General features: G+C 42.0%; 1 protein-coding gene across 1 annotated transcript in view; it reads left to right on the top strand.

The window, feature by feature from the left end:
* The first annotated feature begins 11,647 nt into the window (after positions 1-11,647).
* LOC110523754 (reticulon-4 receptor-like) overlaps positions 11,648-25,553 on the top strand; it is a 34,171-nt gene continuing 20,265 nt past the window's right edge. The window contains exon 1 of the mRNA XM_021602728.2: positions 11,648-12,233. Coding sequence (XP_021458403.1) covers positions 12,212-12,233 — 22 coding nt within the window. The 5' untranslated portion in view covers positions 11,648-12,211. The remainder of the gene's footprint in view (positions 12,234-25,553) is intronic.

The raw sequence follows: 25,553 nt of genomic DNA on the forward strand, positions 1-25,553 counted from the left end.
CTCATCCATGGCAGTCCCAAGGTGCTCCAGGCACAAGTCGTGGTATAGGAGCTTTGCTCCTATAGTGGAGAGGTCGGGATGTCCTGCTGCTTCCTGTTCTCTTGGGTCGGTCATTCTGTCGCAAGTGTAGAGAGGAGTAGGCAGGAGGCAGTCGCAGGTTTAGAAATACTGAATTTATTAAAGCGCCATATATAAAAGCAGGATGAAACCCAATGTGCAAAATAATAAAGTAGTCAGGAAATAGTAAGCAAGATTCCTCTCAGGAAAACAAGCAACATTTACAATGACAACTGTAAGAGGGAGTATATATGCACTGATAGAGTGGGGATTGGAACCAGATGTGTGTAATGATGACGAGGTAAGTCCGGGGTTGATGAGTGAAGGGCGTTTGCCAGCAGCAGGTTCGGCAGCAGCTAGAAGTCCGGCGACGCCGAACTCCTGAGCTGGACAGGAGGGGGAGCCAAAGCAAAGGCTGTTGTGACGATAAGGGCTGTGTTTTGTGTATGCTTACACTGGTGTGATGTTTTGGTGACCATGTAAATCTCTCTCGGACAAGGTGACATTTATACATTTATTGTGTGTAGGTCAGTGGCAAACAAATCTGAATGTAATCTATTTTAAATTCAGGATGTAACACAACAAAATGTAGAGAAAGACAAGGAGTGTGAATACTTTCTGATTGCATATGTGTTATTTCATAGTTTTGATGTCTTCACTATTATACTACTATGTAGAAAATAATTAAAATAAAGAAAAATCCTTGAATGAGTAGTTGTGCCCGAACATTTGACTGGTACTGAATATATAATTTTAGTTTTTACATAAAGGTTGACAGTTGAGGCTAGGCATATTATAAGAGAAAATAGAATAACACTTTAGAACATTAGCCTTAGTGCAGTCGCAAAAACCATATGATGAAACTGGCTCTCATGAGGACTGACACAGGAATTGAAGACCCAGAGTTACCTCTGCTGAAGAGGATAAGTTCATTAGAGTTACCAGCCTCAGAAATGAAATCCCAAATAAATGCTTCACAGAGTTCAAGTAACAGACACATCTCAACATCAACTTTTCACAGGAGACTGTGTATATCAGGGCTTCATGATCGAATTGCTGCAAAGAAACCACTACCAAAGGACACCAATATTAAGAAGAGACTTGCTTAGGCCAAGAAATAAAAGCAATGGACATTAGACCGGTGGAAATTTGTTGTTTGGTCTGGAGTCCAAATTGGAGATTTTGGTTCCAATCACCGTGTCTTTGTGAGATGTGGTGTGGGTGAATGCATGATATCCGCATGTTTATTTCCCTACCGTAAAGCATGGAGGAGAAGGTATTATGGTGTGGGGTGCTTTGCTGGTGAAACTGTCTGTGATTAACCAGCACGGCTACCACAACATTCTGCAGCGATACGCCATCCCATCTGGTTGGTGCTTAGTGGGACTATCATTTTTTAACAGGACAATGAACCAACACACCTCCAATCTCAAATATAACCTATATTTGGATTTGTTTAACACTTTTTTGGTTACTGCATGATTCCATATGTGTTATTTCATAGTTTTTGTGTCTTCACTATTATTCTACAATGTATAAAATAGTACAAATAAAGATAAACCCTTGAATGAGTAGGTGTTCTAAAACTTTTGACCGGTAGTGAACATAATCACATACAATAATAACAAAGTAAACACATTTCTTTATCTTATATAGAGTCCAATTATTCTCCATTTGTTAATTTACTTTTGCTTTGTATTCACAAAAACGATTCTTTATTCCCCCTATATGTAAACAAATAAAAATGTATTTTGGGATTGGCATAGTTATTATTGTAGTTCCCTTGAGAAAGAGAGAAAACAAGTGAGTGAGAGACAGAGAGAATGGGGTGGCTGGAGTTACTGGGGGTAAAGAGTTGAAATGGCGCCACCCGGACTCCCCCCAGCCTCTTCAGGTCAGCTCAAGGAGCCTACAGACTTTCATCCCTGTGGAGGCTGCCGTGATAAACTTGAACCCTGAGCTCCACCCAGGCACCAGCACAGGGAAGTTACAACAGATCAATAGTCTTGATTAATTAACTTCTAATGAGCTCCTGTGTGTGTGGAGGCCCGGGGAGCCAGGATACGTCCTCTACTCTTAGCCCAGCTGCACTGGCCAATGGTGACATGTATCTCACATCCCCAACCCAAGACACACTATCAAGACATATCAATCAGATTCTGTAGTGTATCTCTAAGCCTGGCAAGGCCTTTCCTTATTGCTGTTGTTCACAAGTCTCATCTTGTTTTCATCTTGTTTTCCTAATACATTTTATTCTCGGATTTTGAATAATTTGACTAATAAGTGTACAACATTTTAAGAACATCTTCCTAATATTGAGTTACCATGATACTGGCCCATGTTGACTCCAATGCTTCCCACAGTTGTGTCAATTTGTCTGGATGTCCTTTGAGTGGTGGACCATTCTTGATACACATGGGAAAATGTTGAGCATGAAAAACCCAGCAGCATTGCAGTTCTTGACCCAAACTGGTGCGCCTGGCACCTACTACCATACCCCGTTCAAAGGCACTTCAATATTTTGTCTTGCCCATTCACCCTCTGAATGGCACTCATACACAGTCCATGTCTCAATTGACTCAAGGCTTAAAAATCCTTCTTTAACCTGTCTCCTCCCCTTCATCTACACTGATTGAAGTGGATTTAACACATGACATCAATAAGGGATCATAGCTTTCACCTGGATTCATCTGGTCAGTCTATGTCATGGAAAGAGTTTTGAACACTCAGAGTAGATAAAACAATGAGAGAAAAACATGGTTTGTCAGGGGGTATTGTTTGTGTTGTTTTTTTGTTGTTAAGTACATTATACTTGAGATGAATGAAAAGTTGAGTAGAGAACTTGATTGGGAACAAAAAGGGCCAAGTTGGCAGCACCACCATGTATGGTATGTGGACCTACAACTAGGTCAGCTCAGAAGAATAAATTGTCTTGAAGTAAACATTTGAAAACATTATGCCATCCATCATCGGCTGACCTGTAATCGATCATGGGACAACCTCGGTCTTAAGCAGGATTAAACACAAAAACAAAGGCTTTCTTCAGTACCACTTTATCAAAAGTAAACTTTGCACTTTAGGAGTTGTATCATTTCTGCTAGAGTCAGCAAAGAGGGGTGAATGGGTGTGCTCTCCTTCTCAAGTCTGAATTTGGGCCATTAATAATTCCGAGAGATTCCAAAAACAGGGAGAGAAATGTTTGGCCTTTAAATATACTCAGCACACAATGACAGAACATTGTGTTTGCCCTTTTTATATTTATATTTTTCAGGCAGAGCAGTCAACACCCCTAGTACACTCTGTAGTATAAATGTATGTAAGCCTTATGCAATGCCCTTGAATGTTTACCAGACCAGTAGCAAGGGTGTGAAGATGACAATGAGTCTCTTCTTTTCTACAACAGAACAGACAAGGAAATACTGCCCTGTGTGATGATAAAACACCACTCAGTATACCTGTCAGAGGCATTCTGGGGAGATGAAGCAGGCAGCAATTACATTTGGATTAAGCAGATTAATGTGCATCGAGGCCCTCCGGGACACACATCAATTTGCCAAAGCAGGAGAAGGCTTTACAGCACGAGCAGAAGGGATTGCACTGATTTTAGCATGTCTAACCACCTGGAATTGGAGGAGGGATTACATGAATATCAATTACAGATGGGATCAAATGTTCCTGCTGTATGAAGACTCTCTCACCAGACAAGCTGCTGCTGCTGGTGAGACAGTCAGACTCTGCTGACAGAACACTGACACATTATTTGGAGATGTATATGTGTGCCGTTATTAAAATGGCCTGGCTAATTTGTCTTGGATAAAGGCAGTGGGGTTAGTTTCACATAAGCTCTTTACCAGGCAGTGAGTGGTTTACTGTAGGGGCACCTGTTTGTTGTTCAGAATATTTTTTCTTCCTATATGGTTTAAAATGTCATTATTCTCTGTGTTCTGCAGACATTGGCTTCCACAAACACTATTTTCCCCCGGTTGTGTATATTAGCACCAGGAGCTTAGCCTTGACTTTCGCCCTGTGGAATATTAATACGACAGGGGCTTGTTTACACATCACTGGGCTCCATTTCACAGAGAGCAACACCGAGACTGTGTTTCTATGTAACACTTAGAACCGAGGGGTGAACGGCATCATTTCCAGATCTCACAATAGCTGTCAGACCTTTGAGACCGCTTGTTCGCAAAACAACGGCAGTCACGTTCCAGTTTGCAAGGTGCAGTCATCCCTATATAACACAAAATATAGGATGACATAAATAATATGGGGGTGTTGGGGTGTAGGATGCCTCAGGCACAGGTTGGTGAAGGCACAAAGAGGTGGATCTATTGTCTGTGGCCTTCTCCCTTCTTCACATGTCGTTGCAGGTCTGCTTGCTTTGGATGGTGTGAATTCTGAGGAATGTCAGATTGGTGGTGAGACGTGACTACTTCAAATCAAATCAAATTGTATTCGTCACATATCCGTGCTTAGCAGATGTTATTGCGGGTGTAGTGAAATGCTTGTGTTTCTGGCTCTTACTGTGCAGTATTTTCTAACAGTAATATCTAACAATTTCTCAACAATACACGCAAATCTAAAGTAAAGGAATGGAATTGAGAATATATACATATTTGGGCGAGCAATGTAAGAGTGGCATAGACTAAGATACAGTAGAATTGGATAGAATACAGTATATACACATGAGATGAGTAATGCAAAATATGTAAACATTGTTAAAGTGACTAGTGTTCCATTATTAAAGTGGCCAGTGATTCCAAGTGAATGTATATAGGGCAGCAGCCTCTAATGTGCTAGTGATGGCTATTTAACAGTATTTAACAGACTGAGGCCATGAGATAGAAGCTTTTTTCAGTCTCTCGGTCCCAGCTTTTATGCACCTGTACTGACCTCGCCTTCTGGATGATAGCGGGGTGAACAGGCAGTGGCTCGAGTGGTTGTTGTCCTTGATGATCCTTTTGGCCTTCCTGTGACATCGGGTGCTGTAGGTGTCCTGGAGGGCAGGTAGTTTGATGCTTTGGGCAAACCACACCACCCTCTGGGGAGCCCTTGGTTGCGGGCGGCGCGGTTGCCGTACCAGGCGGTGATACAGCCCGACAGGATGCTCTCAATTGTGCATCTGTAAAAGTTTGTGAGGGTTGTAGGTGCCAATACATTTTTTTCAGCCTCCTGAGGTTGAGGAGGCGCTGTTGGGGCCTTCTTCACCACACTGTCTGTGTGGGTGGACCATTTCAGTTTGTCAGTGATGTGTACGCCGAGGAACTTGAAGCTTATTATAATCATAAGGCTGAAATGCATTTTATCACCAAATGTCATGTGGATTGAATGTAGGCCCATTCATTTATAACACACAGAGCAAATTCCATGAATGCAAAGCTAAGTGGCCCAGATTTGAATTAGGCAAAGTTATGATTTGATTTAGTTTGATTGTGCATCTGTATCATCCTATATTACAACTGCAGAAACTCGGGTCTTGACCACCCCAAAGAGCCAGCTATTTGAATAAGTAGATGAGACTGAAAATGTGAAATCCAAGCTGCTGTTGATCTATGAACATAATGATCCAGAAGCAAGCATTTCCCTCTCTTCCTCCTCATTCGTCTTCTATCTGCATCACCAGCAGAGAAGAAACCTGAGGATGTAATTGTTCATCAAGGCCTCCCGGATGGCGCAGTGGTCTAGGTCACTGCATCGCTCTGGGTTCAAGCCTCTGTCGCAGCCGGCCACGACCGTGAGGTCCATAGGGCGATGCACAATTGGTCTAGTGTCGTCCGGTTTAGGGAGGGTTTGGCTGGTAGGGATATCCTTGTCTCATCGCGCCCTAGTGACCCTATATGATTGCAGTTGTTGTCTAACATTCAGATAAATTGCAAAGGGATGGTGTTCTCTGACAAGGTACCAGCATATTGCATCACCATAAATAATACTCTACTGTATAATGATATGAAGACATGTGTAAAACACACTACTGTGGAAGAGATTAGTCATAAGTCTTCATACAGTATTATATATGGTGATGCAATATGCTGGTACCTTGTCAGAGAACACCATCCCCCTGCAATTTATCTTAATGTAGGAAAGGTCAGTCAACACATATAGACAATGCACCTTGACAAAGATAATGTACCCAGGTGCCCAGGTACAGTCGCAAAGCTACCCCTAATTTACCAAAGTTCACTGGAATCTCTTTTGGTAATTAACAGAAAATCTATGGCAATCTCTCGTAACTTTGGAAATGTATACTTGAGTATCTTTTTAAAAATGTATTCACATATAGTATAAATGTATTATATCTGTGTCCATATTGTCCATGAGTGTCTAGCAGATAGACCACATGGTTCAAGAGAAAATATCCTAATAAATGAAAAAAGAATCTAAGCATTATTTTCTATTTACTCTGCAACTCTTCCAACTATTAACTTTTCTTCACAACTGCCACCAGTTTCACACCAAAACATTGAAAACAAAATACATTTTGGCATAACATGATGAAGTCCTTATATTAAACACAAATAGATTTCACTAAGTTGATTGTTTATATTTAGGGTAATGTTTTACAGCTTTCTCATTCAGATTTTTATTTAAAATCTTTATCTTATTGAATTATGCCACATATTTTACATGTGATAAGGCCACACAGAGGGCCAGAGATAGTTACAGACACCTGTAATAATCTGTAGTATCCAAAAGGGCCACTAGATGTCTTGTGATTGATTATATAAAATCCTTAAAATATACCAACATTCTGGTAGTTTATTGGTAAACATCGAAAGTTTCCGGTAATATGCACTCCCCTTGCAACCCTCCACTAAGCCATACATATGTCCCTTCTATATTAGGGTTGAGAAGTAACTGAACTTTACATAACCTTGGCTGTTCTAGCCCTTGTAGAAAGAACTCACTGGAAACACATCACTGACATATTGTCATTGTCATGTACACATTTTGAGTAGCAATCAGAACAAAATGTTTTATTTTGCTTTGTGGCTGAGGATAATTCACGAGGGTAATTATGTTGAACCACTGCTGTATAAACGTGGCAATTTGAGGTTGACGCATCTCTCTGAGCTTCTCTTTTCATTACATTTGAAGTTTAATTAGAAATGCACTCCTGTATAATAGGTCATTTCCATGTAAAAGGACCCATGAGAACCAACATGTGAAGTTCATAGAAACATCTCAAATTGGGTGTCAAATGAAAGCTCAGAGTCTCTATGTTTGAGAAATGCAGGCATCACAGTAAGCACAAACCAGTTAGGTCACCTGCTAATGTCCTCTCTTCCACTTGCTTATGTTCAGCTGATAATGGTTTTCTTTCTCTTTCTGTTGTCTGGTGATCAAAGCAAGACTAAAAACTCGGGACAATGCTCCAACATTTTTAACAGATTTTGGAAAACGTAGTCACATAAAAAAACGGAGGGAGATTTTACAAAAACTCTGTTACCAAACTTTGCATCTGCACAGTTCTTTCAGTAAATGTGTTTTGGTAAAAATGTCTGTGTCAATTGTTAAAGGAAGTCCTTTGTGGACAGAGTTGGTTTGTTAAACTTTGAAATCAATGGGTTTTGTTTGGCATACATTTTAAGTGAAAAATGTGAGTCTCAGGGCAAATCTGTTACAGTGGAATTGCCCTCTTCCTTCTTATCTTCCATTGGAGACAGAAATAGGTTCTTACCGGTCACTTCATGAATGATTCTGGATCTTGAGCTACTGTAGGTTTTGTTCATAACATAATAAGAGTCATTTAGCAGATGCTTTATCCAAAGTAACTTACAGTCATACATTTTATGTATGGGTGGTCCCAGGAATCAAACCCACTACCATGGCATTGCAAATGCCATGCTCTACAAACTGAGCTCCAGAGGACCACAATGAGGGGGATCAATCCAGGTATCTGCACAAGGAATTTTCAGCGTATTTAAAGAGTATAATTGCTCATAGATGACTAATAAGGTGCTGGAAGGATTGCATAATAAAAGTCTGTGACTTGACTACTAGTTATCAGTCCTTTTGCTGAATGTTTTGTGTCTACGAGTCTCCTGCATGGATGTCTGATGCTAATGCCAAACTGGTGAAAAGAGCAGATGTGACCATCTTTGACTCTCTGTCATTGGCAGATGGCAAGCTTTCTCCTGTTTGGACATGGGCCCATCAGTGTCTTCCACCCATATTGGAAGTCCCACAATGTCAAACACGAATGTGTTCTTTCCTGCCTGATGTATGCACAGAAGTAATTCATGACTGTACACAAAATGTCTGCTCTGGTGAGCTATGCGCTGCTGATGAGCTTAGGAATTATTAATTCATGTTCCTATTGACTTTTTCATCCCCAGATAAGAAGCTTTGGGTTTCTGCTCCCGAACACTGTCTTAAGAATATTAGAATGTGGTGCTGGAGGGTCCATCATATGGCTCTTGCTCAAGTTTACTGTACAGAAAATTGCCTGTCCTTAGAGACCTTTGCTGCAGCTGCTCACAGCTCTTTCTAACAGTAGCAAGATGGTACTACAATCTTAGAAAAAAAGGGATATCTAGAATCTAAAATCCTTGTTGCTTCCAGGTAGAACCCTTTTTAGTTCCTAGTCGAACCGTTTTTGGGTTCCATGTTAAACCCTTTCCACAAAGGGTTCTACATGGAACCCAACATGGTTATACCTGGAACAACAACAAAAAAGACTTCTCCAATGGGGACAGCCAAAGAAACCTTTCAGAAGCCCTTTTTTCCTAAGAGCGTAGGATGATTTGTGGTTCTAAATAAAATGTTGTTTTTGGAACCTTCTCTTACAGTACATGTCTGTGCCTATTTCCTGATAGTATTGCTGAAGCTGCACCCCAATGCATCTTGGGGAAATGCAAAGTGTTTTTGGAGATGTCTTCAAATAGACCAGGAAAGCTTTCTGAAAGTAGAATGAATAACACTACAAACAGTGTGTCATAGGCACTTCAGAAAGTCTGAATCACAAAGCCCTTTCTGTTTCACCCGCTCCCCTAACGGTTGAAACACCCACAGTAGTTTGCATTGCTCAATCACAGGCTCCGTATATAATTGGGAGTGAGTGGGAGACGGGTCGAGTTCTGGAGATGCTGTGGATAGATCGTACATAAAGAAAACTTGTTTTTGTGACGCAGAGAATACTCAGCTAGACATACAAGCTGAGTCAAAATCCATGAAGTCTGCATGCCTGAGGGCAAAACTTGTAACAATTATATTACCTTCCTTGTGTCAATGTGTAATTTCATGCAGTTTGCTGAAAAATATGACTTTTCTGAGACAAACACGGTAAACAGAGCTTTTCTACTACAAACCAACCAATTTAGAAAAATATAGAACTGTCTGTGCCTCCAAGCTCACAGTAAGCCTAATATCAAAGGACAGTGCATAGAACATTGATATAAGATACAGTAAGTGTGGAATATTTTTTTAGCATGTTTCTGAACATAGCAACATCAACAGCATAAATGTATGCATTTTAAAAGAGGTGTGAATAAAGTGTTTGTCTTTTGATAAATACCTGCAGCCAGACATGATTGTTTATTATATGTCTGTAAGTAAATAAGTGCATGTTACAATAGCTGACAATCATATATCAGAAAGGCTGGCTTCGTTGTGACAATTCCATAAGCAGATGAGGGAAAATACCTCATTTATGACCGCATCATTAATTCCTGCCTCAGAAAAATTGACCTGGCAAAAGCTGTTCACTAATGCACAACACAAGTGTGGACCATGTGTCACAGGGATGGGACAAATACAGTACAGACAAAAACTAGAGTGAGCAGTTAAAAAATAATAAGCTAATAATTACTTCATATAAACTTCTGTTTGCAAGAGGCAGCAGAGCATGTTACATTTATTGTGCTTGCTGTCTAGTTGCAGTGTGAATGAATGCTTTACAGCCTAGTTATAGCTGTACTGTATGGCAAATTTGATACACTGATTGCTCCAGTTAAAATGTATTGGTTGATATGCAGATTGTCAACCTTGAACTGACCTACTGTGAGGAAAAGAGAGAGGTCCTTCACATGACCATGTAGAGTTACTTCCACATTATATTGAGATGCTTGGTGTCTGCCAGATGTTCTTATGTACTGTACACACATTGTTAGGGTAGGCAGGTTTAGACATGCAGTTTACAGAAGTCACCACATTTACATACTAACACCCCCCCCCCCTCCCCCATCTTGCAGCTTGCAGACAGCAGGGAGTGTTAGACAATCCAATTAAATGATGAAATGTGAGTATGAGTAAAAAGAGCTTAACATAAGCTATTTGACATTGTCCTGATTCCAAGATGTTAATGAGGTTTGGCTTTCTCGCTGAAAGACAATGCAGTGGGGTGCAGCATATTGTCAGCTTGGAGAGGCAAATTAGCTACATCTCATAAGAAGGGGCGAGAAGTCCCAGCCAATATGGAATAAAGAATGTCTGTGTCATGTGAATAGATGCCAAACGTGACATAGAGACTGATAGCCTAGTGGTTAGAGCGCTAGGCCAGTAACTGAACGTTTGCTAGATCGAATCCCCGAGCTGACAAAGTGAAAATCTGTCGTTCTGCCGCTGAACAAAGCAGTTAACCAACTGTTCCCAGGCCGTCCATTATCAACAAGAATGTGTTCTTTACTGACGTGCCTGGTTAAATAAATACAAATAATACATGCAGAGATTTTCCACCAATTACTCATCCTAACAGATTTCTGCTCTTGTTTTCTTTGGGCTGTACGTTGTCTAGGGCCATCACTGAAACATTCTACTATAACATCAGCACTGTCTTTCTGGAATACACACATTTGATTAATTAAGTGTACATATAAAATACAAAGGGGTTGTGCCTCTCCTTTCATATGTTGTTTACTCCCCTGTATATGTTCTCTACGAAACAAAATCGTTTTCAATCTAGCAGACAATGTGTTAATTTGCATTGCATTAGTTAGGCCTGCTATTATTCGCACACAATGGTCATTAAACACATGGAGCCAAAACAACCATCGATCATGGAAACATGACCAGTAATTACAACTGACAGTCATCTGAACTTTACCCGTCTGAGGAAAGAGTGCGGTGGCTACGTGCGCTGTCCATGGTGCTGATTCGCATATACACGAGCCTAGGTGGAAAAGCCTAGGTGGAAAAGCTCAAACATCAATCTCTGTTGAAGTGTGTCACCGACACATGAAGCAGCGACATTGGTTTCTATTTTCCTTTTACAGCAATTTGCTGTTCGGAATTTAATATAGGCTTATAAAATCGGGGAGGTGTTCACACACTACCGCTGGGAGGCGTCTCTATCTTAATTTAGAATAGTCTGACAGCGAGATCTCAACCACGAACCACCTATTACGAATATCATATAAGACCTTAGTTTTCTATGTCATTTTCTTTGTTATGTTAAAATTATATGGGTCGATATAAATCAAGAGCACACTGCCAATGCCTATCACTAAATAATCAGAAACAATATGTTATGCTGTTCATCACATAACGTGCCTGAACTGCGCATTATCGTTTGTTGTTGGGATCATCCGTTCTATGTGGTTGTTGTCCCATGATGTGGGTTCTGACCAAAGAGTGCAGAGAAGTTCAGGAGCACTATGACCTCAGTTACCTTCTCACGTTCACTAAGAACACGACCGCGCGCGCATGCAGCTCCCTCTGCCCTGTCTTGTTCTATGCTGATAGAGAGGCGCATATCTTTGGATCCCCACCCTCACAAGCCAACCGGCAGTGCACTCATCTAGGATAACTCTACGTTGGAAACTAAACGAAGGACGGTTGGATATATGCCTTTTCCTAACCGTGGATTGCGTTGTGACTGCTGATGGTTTTAATTTTGTAGCCTATTGCCGTTTGGATTGCTGCCACCCGTGCGTTTATGTGGTCCATTTGGAGACGTTCCTTTGGGTTGCCTGTATTCGAATGTAAAAAAAAAAAGGTTTTGTTTCCCGCGCATCTCTCAAATGACTGAGCGCGGCGTGAAGAGGGGACCGCGTTCTCCACCTCAGTTCTATGTTAAAACCTTGGGCTAAAGTTTTCATGGACGGTGCCCTGGATTTTCCACTGCCATCTCTTTGACCGGGGTCTTTGTTTTTCAATCAGAGAACGAGTATTTTACCACGCACACAAGGGGTGCCTTTTGGATTCTATTTCCAAAATGAAGTCCGTTTTTATCCGAGGTATGTATGTATGGGCTACGTTTACATCAGATCCAAATGTGTTGTTTGTGTGTTTGCTTGCTTGTTTGTCTTTTACATAATGATTTTACATAATGTGATCCATTTGCGCAGTATTTTATGGTTATTTGGAGATTTTTTTTTTAGACCTGTCAGTGTTTACTACTGTAATAATATATAACATGTACCATTTAGCAGATGCTTTAATCCAACGCATTTTAAGGTCACGCATGCATACATTTTACGTATGGGTGGCCCTGGGAATCGAACCCACGACCCTGGCGGTGCCATCCTCTACCAACTGAGCCAATTTACTGACGTATATACATCTACTTGATTTACAGTTTTCTTGTTCAATGTGTTTTCTATTAGGTGCCATACTTTAACATGTCAATGTATTTTTTTTTTACATTGATCTTTTAAATAGGCTTATATTATCTTGTAATGTTACATAATAGTTACTTGGAACACATAAAACATGCATGGTTAACATGTCATGTTGTTTTATAGGTAAAGCCTGAGTTATTCCAGTTTACTCATGTGAGATTCCAAGGGTTCAATTTCTCAGATTTCTCAAAAAAGGGGTTCTGCGCAACGTTTGTTTTCCCTCTCTTTGCCAGAAACTTTAAGAATATTGTCCACCATGAGCAATCACCCTTGTCATGCTAAGCGGTTTTGATGGACACCAGAGCTCATGAAATGTATTTATCCACTGCACTGTTCACTGCTCATGTTGTAAGTCAAATTGGATCTAGTCACGCAATGGGGAGTTGGGGATTGGGCAGGGCATGTGTATTACCTGATAGCACAACCTGGTCTCAGAGCATTTTGTATTATTATGTATGTTAATCCAAGACACTCCATTTAGTATGATATGTTATGTTTCATATGGTATTTTATGTATTAATTTGTAGATGTCCATCACCCATTTCGTATGATATGCTACAAATTACAATTCTTATTATATTTTAAGAATTTGCAAAACGTTCAATATGTTATGAATTTGCAAAACGTACAATGTTACCAATTTGCAAAATGTTCAATTTGTTACGATTTTGCTAAACGTATGATATGTTACAAATTCTAGCTTGGTGCTGAGGTGGCTAACGTTAGCTAGGCTAGGGGTTAGGGTTAAGGTTAGAGTTAAGTTTAGGAGTTAGGTTAAAGAGTTAAGGTTAGGGTAGGAGAAGGTTTAGCTAAAAAGGTTAGGGGAAGGGTTAGCTAAAACGGTTAAGGTTAGGGGAAGGGGTAGCTAAATGGGTTAAGATTAGGGGAAGGGTTAGCTAAAAGGGTTAAGATTAGGGGAAAGGTTAGCTAAAAGGGTTAGGGTTAGGGGAAGGGTTAGCTAAAAGGGTTAGGGTTAGGGGAAGGGTTAGCTAAAAGGGTTAAGGCTAGGTGAAGGGTTAGCTAAAAGGGTTCATGTTAAGGGAAGGGTTAGCTAAAAGGGTTAAGGTGAGGGTTAGGTGAAGGGTTAGCTAAAAGGGTTAAGGTGAGGGTTAGGTGAAGGATGAGCTAAAATGGTTGAGGTGAGGGTTAGGTGAAGGTTTAGCTAAAATGATTAAGATGAGGGTTAGGTGAAGGGTTAACCAACATTTTAAGTAGTTGCAATGGAGCTAAAAAGTTAGTTGTCAAGTTGCTAATTAGCTAAAGTTGTCAATGGTGAGATTCAAACTCGCAACCTTTGGGTATGGGAAGGGTTAGCTAACATGCTAAGTAGTTGCAAAGTAGCTATAATGCTAAAGTCGTCTGTGATGAGATTTGAACTCTCAACCTTTGGGTTGCCAGACATTTATATGTCTACCCATCCAACCCAACCAATCACCCTACTTTCATTTTTGCCTTAATTAACCATCTGTCTTATGTAACCATGCCAAATGAATCATAAACTAATTTGAGTGTCTTGGATCTATGTTTACTATGTTACATTTACTTTATGAGACCAGGTTGTGTTGCTTGTTTTGTATGAGTGATTACATGCCTACTTTTACCTTGTCTGTCCATCTGTGATGCCACTGTACGCCTCCAAAATATGAATTTAATATACATGAAGTATGATTATACATAAAGTATGATTCACCACCAGGCCCAGGGAGTGAGGCTGGACCCCTGTCTATCACACCAGGTAGAAGAGTAGAGAAGAACAGACCTGAATAATTAATAATAATCCTAACCAAATGCCCAGTGTGCTGAAAATACATCAAACGATCCATAGCTCAAAGGAAGCAGAGAGAGAGGGAGAGCAGAGAGAGAGGGAGAGCAGAGAGAGAGGGAGAGCAGAGAGAGAGGGAGAGCAGAGAGAGAGGGAGTGCAGAGAGAGAGGGAGTGCAGAGAGAGAGAGAGAGAGAGAGAGAGGGAGAGAGAGAGAAGGACAGCAGAGAGAGTGGGAGAGAGCAGAGGTTGGAAGTATCTAAGTGTGTGCTAGAAATCTAGGCAGCGAGAAACCAGGGTGCAAAGTGTGCGTGAGTGTGAGAGAGAGACATTTAAAGTTTATTCTCCACATGCACAGAATAAAACATCTATATAATAATACAGAAAAAAAGCATAGAATTATAAAAAATGTAGTACACTATAATGAGTTGAAGAAACAAGAAATGCTAGTAAATACAGGTCAGTACCAGTACCTTATTCAATATGCAGGGGTACTAGAGTGGTTGAGGTAGGTTTATACATACAAAGTGACTGGTAGTAGAATACATTATACATGTAAACAGGGCTGAAAAGTGACGGGTAGCAGGAATATATCAATATTTATGGTAATATACTTTTGTTTTTATTTAACCTTTATTTAACTAGGCAAGTCAGTTAAGAACAAATTCTTATTTACAATGACGGCCTACCCAAATGCATAAGGCCTCCTGCGGTGACGGGGGATTAAAAATATATAAATAAATACAATATAGGACAAAACACACATCACAACAAGAGAGACACCCAAACACTACATAAAGTGAGACATAAGACAACCACATAACATGGCAACAACCACATAGCATGGCAATGGCATACTAATGGTAATATATACATGTAATATATTTTAGCTAACCCTTCCCATGACCCAAATACAGTAGATACTCATGGTAATTGCAATCAACAATCAATGAACAGCAGCGTAGGTTTGACGAGCTGTGTGCGTGTGGGTTTAAGTGTGTGGCTTCAGTAATGAGTGTGTGAGTGAGGGTGTGTGTGAGTGTGTGTATGTGAGTACGTGTGTGTGCGTATGAGTAAGAGTGTCAGTGAAGGTGTGTGTGTCTGAGTTGGTAGAGTCCTGTAGATTGGCGTGGATAGTTAGCGTGGATAGTCTATGGGAGAGGGAGAATAGTCATTTTTAACAGTGACATGGCCAGGGAGTCTGAGCCTTGATGAAACGGCACCACATGTCAGACAGGAGCATGGAGAACTGTCCATGTCTCGGGTGGCTGGAGTCTTGGCAATTTTTCAAGGCTTTCTCGGACACTGCCTGGCATGTACATCCTGGATGGCTGGGAGCTTGCCCCCAGTAATGGGTTGGGCTGTTTGCACCACCCATTGTAGGGCTTTCCTGTCGAGGGCGTTGCAGTTGCCATACCAGACGGTGATACAACCAGTCAGGATGCGTTCGATGGTGCAACTGTAAATGTTCCTGAGGATCTGAGGGACCATACCAAATAATTTCAGCCTCCTGATGGAGAAGAGGTGCTGTCATGCCTTCTTTACGACTGTTCTGGTGTGAGAGGACCATGTTAAGACCTCAATAATGTGGACACTGAGGAACTTGAAGCCCGCACCCCTGTTTCCTGTAGTCCACGATCAGCTCCTTGGTCTTGCTAACGTTGTGGGAGAGGTTGTTTTCCTGGCATTGTCCTGACATTGCCATGTCTCTGACCTCCTCCCTTTAGGATGTCTCATCGCCGTTGGTGGTCAGTCCTAGCACCGTCGTGTCGTCAGCAAACAGAGATCACTCAGTCCAGTGGGACGGTGGAGGCCCTCTTGCATGGCTCGGTGTTGTTTTTGTTGAAGTGTGCATGAAATGCATTGAGTTTGTCTGATAGAGAAGCATTCATCATTGGGCAGATCACGGCTAAGTCTTCCTTTGTAATCCGTAATGGACTGGAGCCCCTGCCACATGCGTCGAGCGTCAGAGCTTGTGTAATAAGATTACACCTTGTTCCTATATTGTCCTTTTGCCTGTTTGATAGCTCTGCGGAGGTCGTAGCGGGACTTCTTGCACGCGATCGTCTCCTCAGTTGTAACATTGTGGTTGGCTGTGATGTGTGCGGTAGCTCTGTCCTTTAGCTTAGCGTGTACCGCTGTGCTGCAAGGTCCACTTACTTCTCTAACAACAATGACTGCCACAGTAAGAACTCCCGGACTCTCTTCTCCACTGTCAGCAAACTACTTCAGCCCCATGATGACACCATCTCTACTCCCTCCACTGAGCTGTGCAACTAATTTCTTCAGTTTTTCAAGGACATGCTCACCAAAATAAACTCATCATTACTGACTGATCAATCTCCCTCAGCTGCCCCTCCCCCTGTCAACCTCCCAACCGTCACACCTGAAACCCGGCTCTCCGCATTTGTCTCCATTGACTCTCCCTACAGTATATCTCAAAACTCATCATGTTATCCAAGACTACAACTTGCTCCCTGGGTCCTTTCCCCAGTCTTCTCATCAAAGCCTGCCTGCCTTCCTGCCTACTCTCTGTCCATCACAAACATTGTCAACATCTCCCTCGACCACGGAACTGTCCCCTCCAACTACAAAACAGCTGCAGTCACCCCCATCATAATAAAACTGGACACCACCATCCTCAATAACTTCTGCCCCATTTCCAACCACCCCTTCCTTGCCAAGACTCTGGAACATACTGTTGCCTCCCAATTACAAACCCACCTGCTCATCAACAACGTGTCCGAACCCCTCCAGTTTGGTTCGTGTTGGGTCCCTTACTCTTCATTATCTACATCCTCCCTCTTGGTCAGATCCTCCATCACTTTATCCTTGACTTCCACTGCTATGCCGATGACACCCAGATCTACCTCAGCACCAAATCCCTCCTCAACCCGTCTATGACCCACATTGAATCCTGCCTCTCTGCAATAATAACATGGATGCAACAAAACTTTCTTAAGCTCAACAGTGATACAACGGAACTCTTCCCAAATCCACCCTCACCAAAGCTGGCAACCTCACCCTCCCATTGACGACACGACTGTTTCTCCCTCCCTTCATGCATGCAATCTTGCCATCATCTTGGACAAATCATAATTTTTCCACCACCGCAACATTGCCAAAGTCAGGTCCTCCCTCTCCCGTCCTGCTGCTGAAAACCTCATACATGCATTCATCTCCTCGCGTCTTGACTACTGCAACCCGACAACTCTCCAGCGTTAACCCAAGCTCCCTCCATAAGCGCCAGATGGTTCAAAACTCTGCAGCCCGACTTCTCACCCACACTTGGTCCTGACAGTGAACTGCACTGGCTCCCTGTCTCCCAACGCGTTGACTACAAGATCCTCTTTCTGACCTACAAAGCCCTTCACCATCTTGCCCCGATGTACCTCTCAGACCTTTTTTTCCCCCACCAACACACATGCACACTCCGATCCACCACAGCAGGTCATGCCCAGGTTGAAGCTCCATAGTTTCGGCGACATGGTCTTTTCCAGACTACCTCCTAGGCTCTGGAACTCCTTCCCTCCAGCCAGGCATTACTCTGACTCCATCACTATCTTTCAGTGCCTCCTAAAGCCCCACCTCTTTGACAAGTTCTGCCCTTAAGCTCCCCCTACCCAAATACACTCCTCTCTTCACCATACTGAACTGCACCTAAATCAAACCATTACCCTACCATTACCCTGAACCGGGTTCGTTTCCTAACCCCAATCACGCCTCTTACCCTATCCCTGGTTTGTATCCATATCCCAATCCCAGCCCTTACCCTAAACCGTGTTCGTATCCAGATCCCAACCCTTCCCTCCCCATACATCATACTCTTTCCATTCTTTGAGACTACTCTCTCTTTTGTTTATGTTTTGTTTAGTCTGATGTTTTGTTTTGACTACTGTTTTGCTGTTTTTCTTTTTAATTTCTACAATTGTAAAGCGACTTAGGGCCCTTGAAAAGCGCTGTATATTCGGAAAGTATTCAGACCCCTTCCCCTTTTCCACATTTTGTTAGGTTACAGCCTTAATCTAAAATGGATTGAAAAACATTTTTTCCTCATCAAGCTATACACAATACCCCATAATGACAAAGCGAAAAAAGGTTATTAGAAAAATAAAAACAGAAATACCTTATTTACATAAATATTCAGACCATTTGCTATGAGACTCTAAATTGAGCTCAGGTGCATCCTGTTTCCATTGATCATCCGGAGCTGTTTCTGATTGGGGTCCACCTGTGGTAAATTCTATTGATTGGACATGATTTGGAAAGGCACACACCTGTCTGATTAAAATACCAACAGTTGACAGTGCATTTCAAAGCAAAAACGTAGAGCTCCGAGGCAGGAAAGTGCCGAGGCAGATATCTGAGGAAGGGTACCAAAAAATGTATGCAGCACTGAAGGTTCCCAAGAACACAGTGGCCTCCATCACTCTTAAATGGAAGAAGCTTGGAACCACCAAGAATCTTCCTAGAGCTGGACGCCCTTCCACACTGAGCAATCGAGGGAGAAGAGCCTTGATCAGGGAGGTGACCAAGAACCCAATGGTCACTCTGAAAGAGCTCCAGAGTTCCTCTGTGGAGATGGGATAACGTTCCAGAAGGACAACCATCTCTGCAGCACTCCACCATTCAGGCCTTCATGGTAGTGGCCAGCTACTCTTCAGTAAAAGACACATGATAATCCCGCTTGGAGTTTGCCAAAAGACACCTAAAGACTCTCTGACCATAAGAAACAAGATTCTCTGGTCTGATGAAACCAAGATTGAACTATTTTGCCTGAATGCCAAGTGTCACATCTGGAGGAAACCTGGCACCATCCCTACGGTGAAGTATGGTGGTGGCAGCATCATGCTGTAGGGATGTTTTTCAGCGTCAGGGACTGGGAGACTAGGATCGAGGGAAAGATGAACGGCGCAAAGTACAGAAAGATCCTTGATGAAAATCTACTCCAGAGCACTCAGGACTTCAGACTGGGGCGAAGATTCACCTTCCAACAGGACAACGATCCTAAGCACACAGCCAAGACAATGCAGGAGTTGCTTGGGGACAAGTCTCAATGTCCTTGAGTGGCCCAGCCAGGTCCCGGACTTGAACCCGATCGAACATCTCTGGATCAACCTAAAAATAGCTGTGCAGCAATCCTCCCCATCCAACCTGACAGAGCTTGAGATGATCTGCAGAGAAGAATGGGAAAAACTACCCAAAGACAGGTGTGCCAAGCTTTTAGCATCATACCCAAGAATACTCGAGGCTGTAATCACTGCCAAAGGTGCTTCAACAAAGTACTGAATAAAGGATCTGAATACTTATGTAAATATGATATTTCCACCTTTTTCTGTTGGTACATTTGCAAAAAAATCTAGAAGTCTGTTTTTACTTTTCATTATGGGTATTGTGTGTAGATTAATGAGGAATAAAAACAATTTAATCCATTTTACAATAAGGCTGTAAAGTAACAAAATGTGGAAAAAGTCAAGGGGTATGAATACTGCACTCTCAGTCCCATGTACACTATATACAAAAGTATGTGGACAGCCCTTCAAATTAGTGGACTCTGTTATTTTAGCCACACCCGTTGCTGACAGGTGTATAAAATCAAGTACACACTCACGCAATCTCCATAGCCAAATATTGGCACTAGAATGGCCATACAGAAGAGCATACGATGCCTCCTTTCCAAAAAGTCAGTTCATCAAATTTCTGCCCCGCTAGAGCTGCCCCGGTCAACGGTAAGTGCTGTTATTGTGAAGTGGAAATATCTAGGAGCAACAACGGCTCAGACAAGAAGTGGTAGGCCACACAAGCTCACAGAACGGGACCGCCGAGTGCTGAAGCGTGTAAAGATCGTCTGTCCTCGGTTGCAACACTCACTACCGAGTTCCACACTGCCTCTGGAAGCAATGTCAGCACAAGAGCTGTTCTTTGGGAGCTCAGTGAAATGGGTTTCCATGGCCGAGCATCCGCACTCAAGCCAAAGATCACCATGCGGAATGCCAAGCTTCGGCTGGAGTGGTGTAAAGCTCACCGCCATTGGACACTGGAGCAGTGGAAATGCGTTATCTGGAGTGATGAATCACGCTTCACAGTTTGGCAGTCCAATGAACAAAGCTGGGATTGGCAGATGCCAGGAGAATGCTACCTGCCCCCATGCATAGTACCAATTGTAAAGTTTGGTAGAGGAGAAATAATGGTCTGCGGCTGTTTTTCATGGTTTGTGCTAGGTCCCTTAGTTCCAGTAAAGGGAAATCCTAATGCTACAGCATAAAATGACATTCTAGATGATTCTTTGTTTCCAACTTTGTGGCAACAGTTTGGGGAAGGCCTTTTCCTGTTTCAGCATGACAATGCCCCCTTGCACAAAGAGAGGTCCATACAGAAATGCTTTGTCGAGATCGGTGTGGAAGAACTTGACTGGCCTGCACATGGCTCAATGGAAGTGAGTCCCTGAAGCAATGTTCCAACATCTAGTGGAACGCCTTCCCAGAAGAGTGGAGGTTGTTATGACAGCGAAGGGGGGACCAACTCCATATTACGGCCCATGATTTTGGAATGAGATGTTCGACAAGCAGTTGTCCACATACTTTTGGTAATGTAGTGTGTTATTATTATTATTATAATTATTGTATGCTTGCTTGTGGGTTGAGTAAGTGGTCTAGGACTCTTTCGCCCCTAGTGACAAAGGAGACGTGTTGATAGAAGTTGGGCATTATGTGTCTTACATGCTGACCACACCACCTGTGTCTCGTGAAGAGACATCCCCATTCCTCACTGGATTTCCCTGAATCCAATGTCTTGTCCGTTCGGTAAATGGAGAATCTTTCGAGTTGGAGAGTCATGGGGGTTATCTTGTACGAAAGCCATCCTTCAGAAAAACAGAGAATATTGTAGTTATGAGTCTCGTTGGTAGCAAATCCACGATTGGAGGTCATCCATCTTTTTATCAAGTGACTGGCCAATACAATAGAATAGAGAGAAGTGGTAGCCGGTTATACCTTAACCTTATTCTCATCAGGATGCCCACTCTTCTGCCTCAGCATTTCCTATTGGTTAGTCCAAAGATTGGGTCGAAGGTACACATAGAGCCCAGGGCAGATGAGTCGAAGTTGAAGCCGGAATTTAGGTTATTGTTGATCATAAAAAATGATAGCGGACACATTTTGTGCAAAAACAGTCAAGATAAACACCAAAAGGATAACACAATATTTAAATTGGGTCAGAGCTTGCAAGAGGGCAACCATACAGTACGTCGCCATCTTCAGAGAGAGAGAGAGAGAGAGAGAGAGAGAGTGAGAGCGAGAGAGAGAGAGAGAATGTAAGAGAGAGAGAGAGAGAATGTGAGAGAGAATGTGTGAGAGAGAGAGAATCTGAGAGAGAATGTGAGAGATTGCTTACAGGGTGTTGGGATTAGAGGCATGTAGAATACTTGAGAGCAGATATTGAAAACCATGTTATGAAGTAAGAGCAAAGATGAGACAAGAGACAGAGGATTGAGGAAGAATGGATATCTGGAGTTATCTACAGTTTGTTGTGTATAAAAAGTGTCTGAGGCATTTTGCAATATGACAAGCATGACAGGTATAGCTAGTCTTAGTTCCCTATAGTGTGCACAGTTACACTTTGGTCTGTAGGAAGAGAGAGAGTAATTATCTGGTCTCCACTGACAATTGTTATAAATCGTATAAGTAGTCTTGTTCATTCTTATCTATTGGAGGGAAGACCTTGAGAACAGTCTGCACTGTAAATATAGCATTTTTTGCTAGTGAGAACAAAGCATGAATCCTTTCCTATCCAAGAAAATAATCCGAATTCCTTTGTTATGGCTCTGCTGTGTTTGTTCAGCTTTAAAGATCAGTCAGATGCTCTTACGATTTGTTATGTTTGTTATGTTGAGTGGAAACATCAGTGTTTTAACACCAGGAATGTAGCCAGCAGCTTAAAGGTAAATCCTTCCCTAAACCTATCACCTCTAAAAGGTTGAGCCGGTGGTCATAACACTCAGCAGAGCATGATATTCCTATAGGAGAAACACCTACGGACACGTTCACAGATCCTCCTGCTATAGTGCTCCTGTACGTCAACCACTCTCCCTCTACAGCTCAGCACACATAAATCAACATCCAAATTGTCTGGGGCAGCCAGCCTCATTTATTGAAATCCATTAGCTACGCCTTTGGCCTTAGCTAAGACGTAATTGAAGAAGGGTTAGATCCATTCCTGTGTGTGAGCATGGTGTGGGTGGGCCCCTTTCATTAGCTCGCTGGAGATTTTATGGTTCAATTAGTTGTGGACATGGAGGGGGCGGGATCTACCATTAAAAGGGGTGGGAAGGTGGATGGTTAGGTGGTGGTTTATTGGTGGAAGGCATGTGCTGCTCATTATTCTGCGTGTTGTAGAGGATGGGAACAATGGCTTGGTTGATTGATAATTGAGCCAGATGGAGGCAGCCATTTTAGAGAGGAAAAATGTGTGGCAGATGTGCATCTTCAACTAGATCACACAGACCTGCATGGGTAAACTTGCATTTTCCTTTGCTTGGATATTGTAGCGTAAAGCCACAGATCATTGTCTGTGCTGTAAATGGTTTCCTCATACACTGAACAGTGTGGATCAATGGATATTGAATGACACCGATGGGATTTACTGTGGTTAGAACTCATTTTGGTTCATGGTACATCCATGTTAATACAGGCAGAGCTCTGTGATGCAATGAGGCGTTTTGGGAGAGTAAACTGGTCTATGAGAGTGTTATGATGATTATGCCGTGATGATGATGATGCTGATGATGACATAGACGCATGTGCCAGTAAGCCAATAATCAGTGTTTCAATAAATAAGTAACGCAGCATTGAGACTAGCGTTCAAACTTGTAAGTGGCTTGCGAAAATATTAACCCCTTTGGCATTTTTCCTATTTTGTTGCCTTACAACCTGGAATTAAAATATGTTTTTTGAGGGTTTGTATAGTTTGATTTACATAACATGCTTACCACTTTGGAGATGCAAAGACAAAAAAACAGAAAACTTGAGCTTGTATAACTATTCACCCCCCCCCCCCCCCCCCCCCAAAGTCAATACTTTGTAGAGCCACCCTTTGCAGCAATTACAGCTGCAAGTCTCATGGGGTATGTCTCTATAAGCTTGGCACATCTAGTCACTGGGATTTTTGCCCATTCTTCAACATTTAAATGTTTCCCTTTAAACCACTCAAGTGTTGTTTTAGCAGTATGCTTAGGGTCGTTGTCCTGCTGGAAGTTGAACCTCTGCCCCAGTCTCAAATCTCTTGAAGACAAACAGATTTCCCTCAAGAATTTCCCTGTATTTAGCACCATCCATCATTCCTTCAATTCTGACCAGATCCCCATCCCTGCCGATGAAAAACATACCCACAGAATGATGCTGCCACCACCATGCTTCACTCGGGGTGATGAGAGGTGTTGGGTTTGCGCCAGACATAGCATTTCCTTGATGGCCAAAAACCTCTATTTTAGTCTCATCTAACCAGAGTACCTTCTTCCATATGTTTGGGGAGTCTCTCACATGCCTTTTGATGAATACCAAATGTGTTTCCTTGTTTTTTTCTTTAAGCAATGGCTTTTTTCTGGCCATTCTTCCGTAAAGCCCAGCTTTATGGAGTGTACGGCTTAAAGTGGTCCTATGGACAGGTACTCCATTCTCAGCTGTGGAGCATTGCAGCTCCCTCAGTGTTATCTTTGGTGTCTTTGTTGCCTCTCTGATTACTGTCCTCCTTGCCTGGTGTGTGAGTTTTGGTGGGTGGCCTTCTCTTGGCAGGTTTGTTGTGGTGCCATATTTTAAATGTTTTAATAATGGTGCTCTGTGGGATGTTCAAAGTTTCTGATATTTTTTTATAACCCAACCCAACTTCTCCACGACTTTGTCCCTGACCTGTTTGGAGAACTCCTAGGTCTTCATGGTGCCGCTTGCTTGGTGGTGCCGCTTGCTTAGTGGTGTTACAGACACTGGGGCCTTTCAGAACAGGTGTATATATACTGAGATCATGTGAAAGATCATGTGACACTTAGATTGCACACAGGTGGAATTTATTTAACTAATTATGTGACTTCTGAAGGTAATTGGTTGCACCAGATTGTATTTAGGGGCTTCATAGCAAAGGGGGTGAATATATACAGTATGCACGCACCACTTTCATTTGACTTCACCAATTTGGACTATTTTGTTTATGTCCATTACATGAAATCCAAATAAAAAAATCTATATAAATTACATACAGGTTGTAATGCAACAAAATAGGAAAAACGCCAAAGGGGATGAATACTTTTGCAAGGCACTGTATCCTTACTGATAGCAGAATAAAAGAATGCAATACTTTCCCACGTAAGATACGTTATAATGTCAGCTGAGAATATTTTATTTTCTGAGGAAAGGCACAGACTTCCAGGTTGCAACACTACTATCCACATTGTTTTTCTGACATGATGGGATTTTGAGAACAGCTTGAAGGTGATGGTTCATACCTCTCCTTGGGCATCATAAATGCATCGCCTGAAACATCCCACTGCAGAGTACTATATGTATCATACATGCCATGTGTTCTTACTCATGCCAGTAAGAACACTCGGTTGCATCAACCAGCATCCATACATTACATTCTCCCCCAAAAAATATCTCCCACATATTTCCAATGTATTTAACATGAATGACAACTACTCTCAGAATTTTCGCTTCACAATTAACATTACAATGATGGTGTGATTGGTGCAAACAAAGTGCAATTCTTGTTCAATAATTGCAAGCAGTACTGTAGACTACAAGCATTAAGAAAATTAGGATCCTGTCGGCGTGACTGTAGACATTCCATAGAATTGATCGATATAGAGACAATGCAGAGATTCAGCAATATTTCAGTGTTTTTTTTCCCTCAGTCTAGTTCATAACACCCTCAGCAAGTCAAACCTGTAGTTAAAGGGGAAATCTGTGATTGATACATCATTTTTTTAAACTTTTAAATAAATTGTATATAGCCATTAATTATTGAATAATGTAACTTATAAATGCTGCAAGAGCTTAGTTCAGCTGTCAGAATCCAAAATATAGGCTTGTTTAACCCAATGTTGGTAAACAATGTAAATGTGAACAGACAGTGTATAGCCTCAAAACATGGTTAAAACTAGAATGTTGGTGGTCAGTACTTGAATCC

This window comes from Oncorhynchus mykiss, chromosome 5 (assembly GCF_013265735.2).
Source record: "Oncorhynchus mykiss isolate Arlee chromosome 5, USDA_OmykA_1.1, whole genome shotgun sequence".
NCBI lineage: Eukaryota > Metazoa > Chordata > Actinopteri > Salmoniformes > Salmonidae > Oncorhynchus > Oncorhynchus mykiss.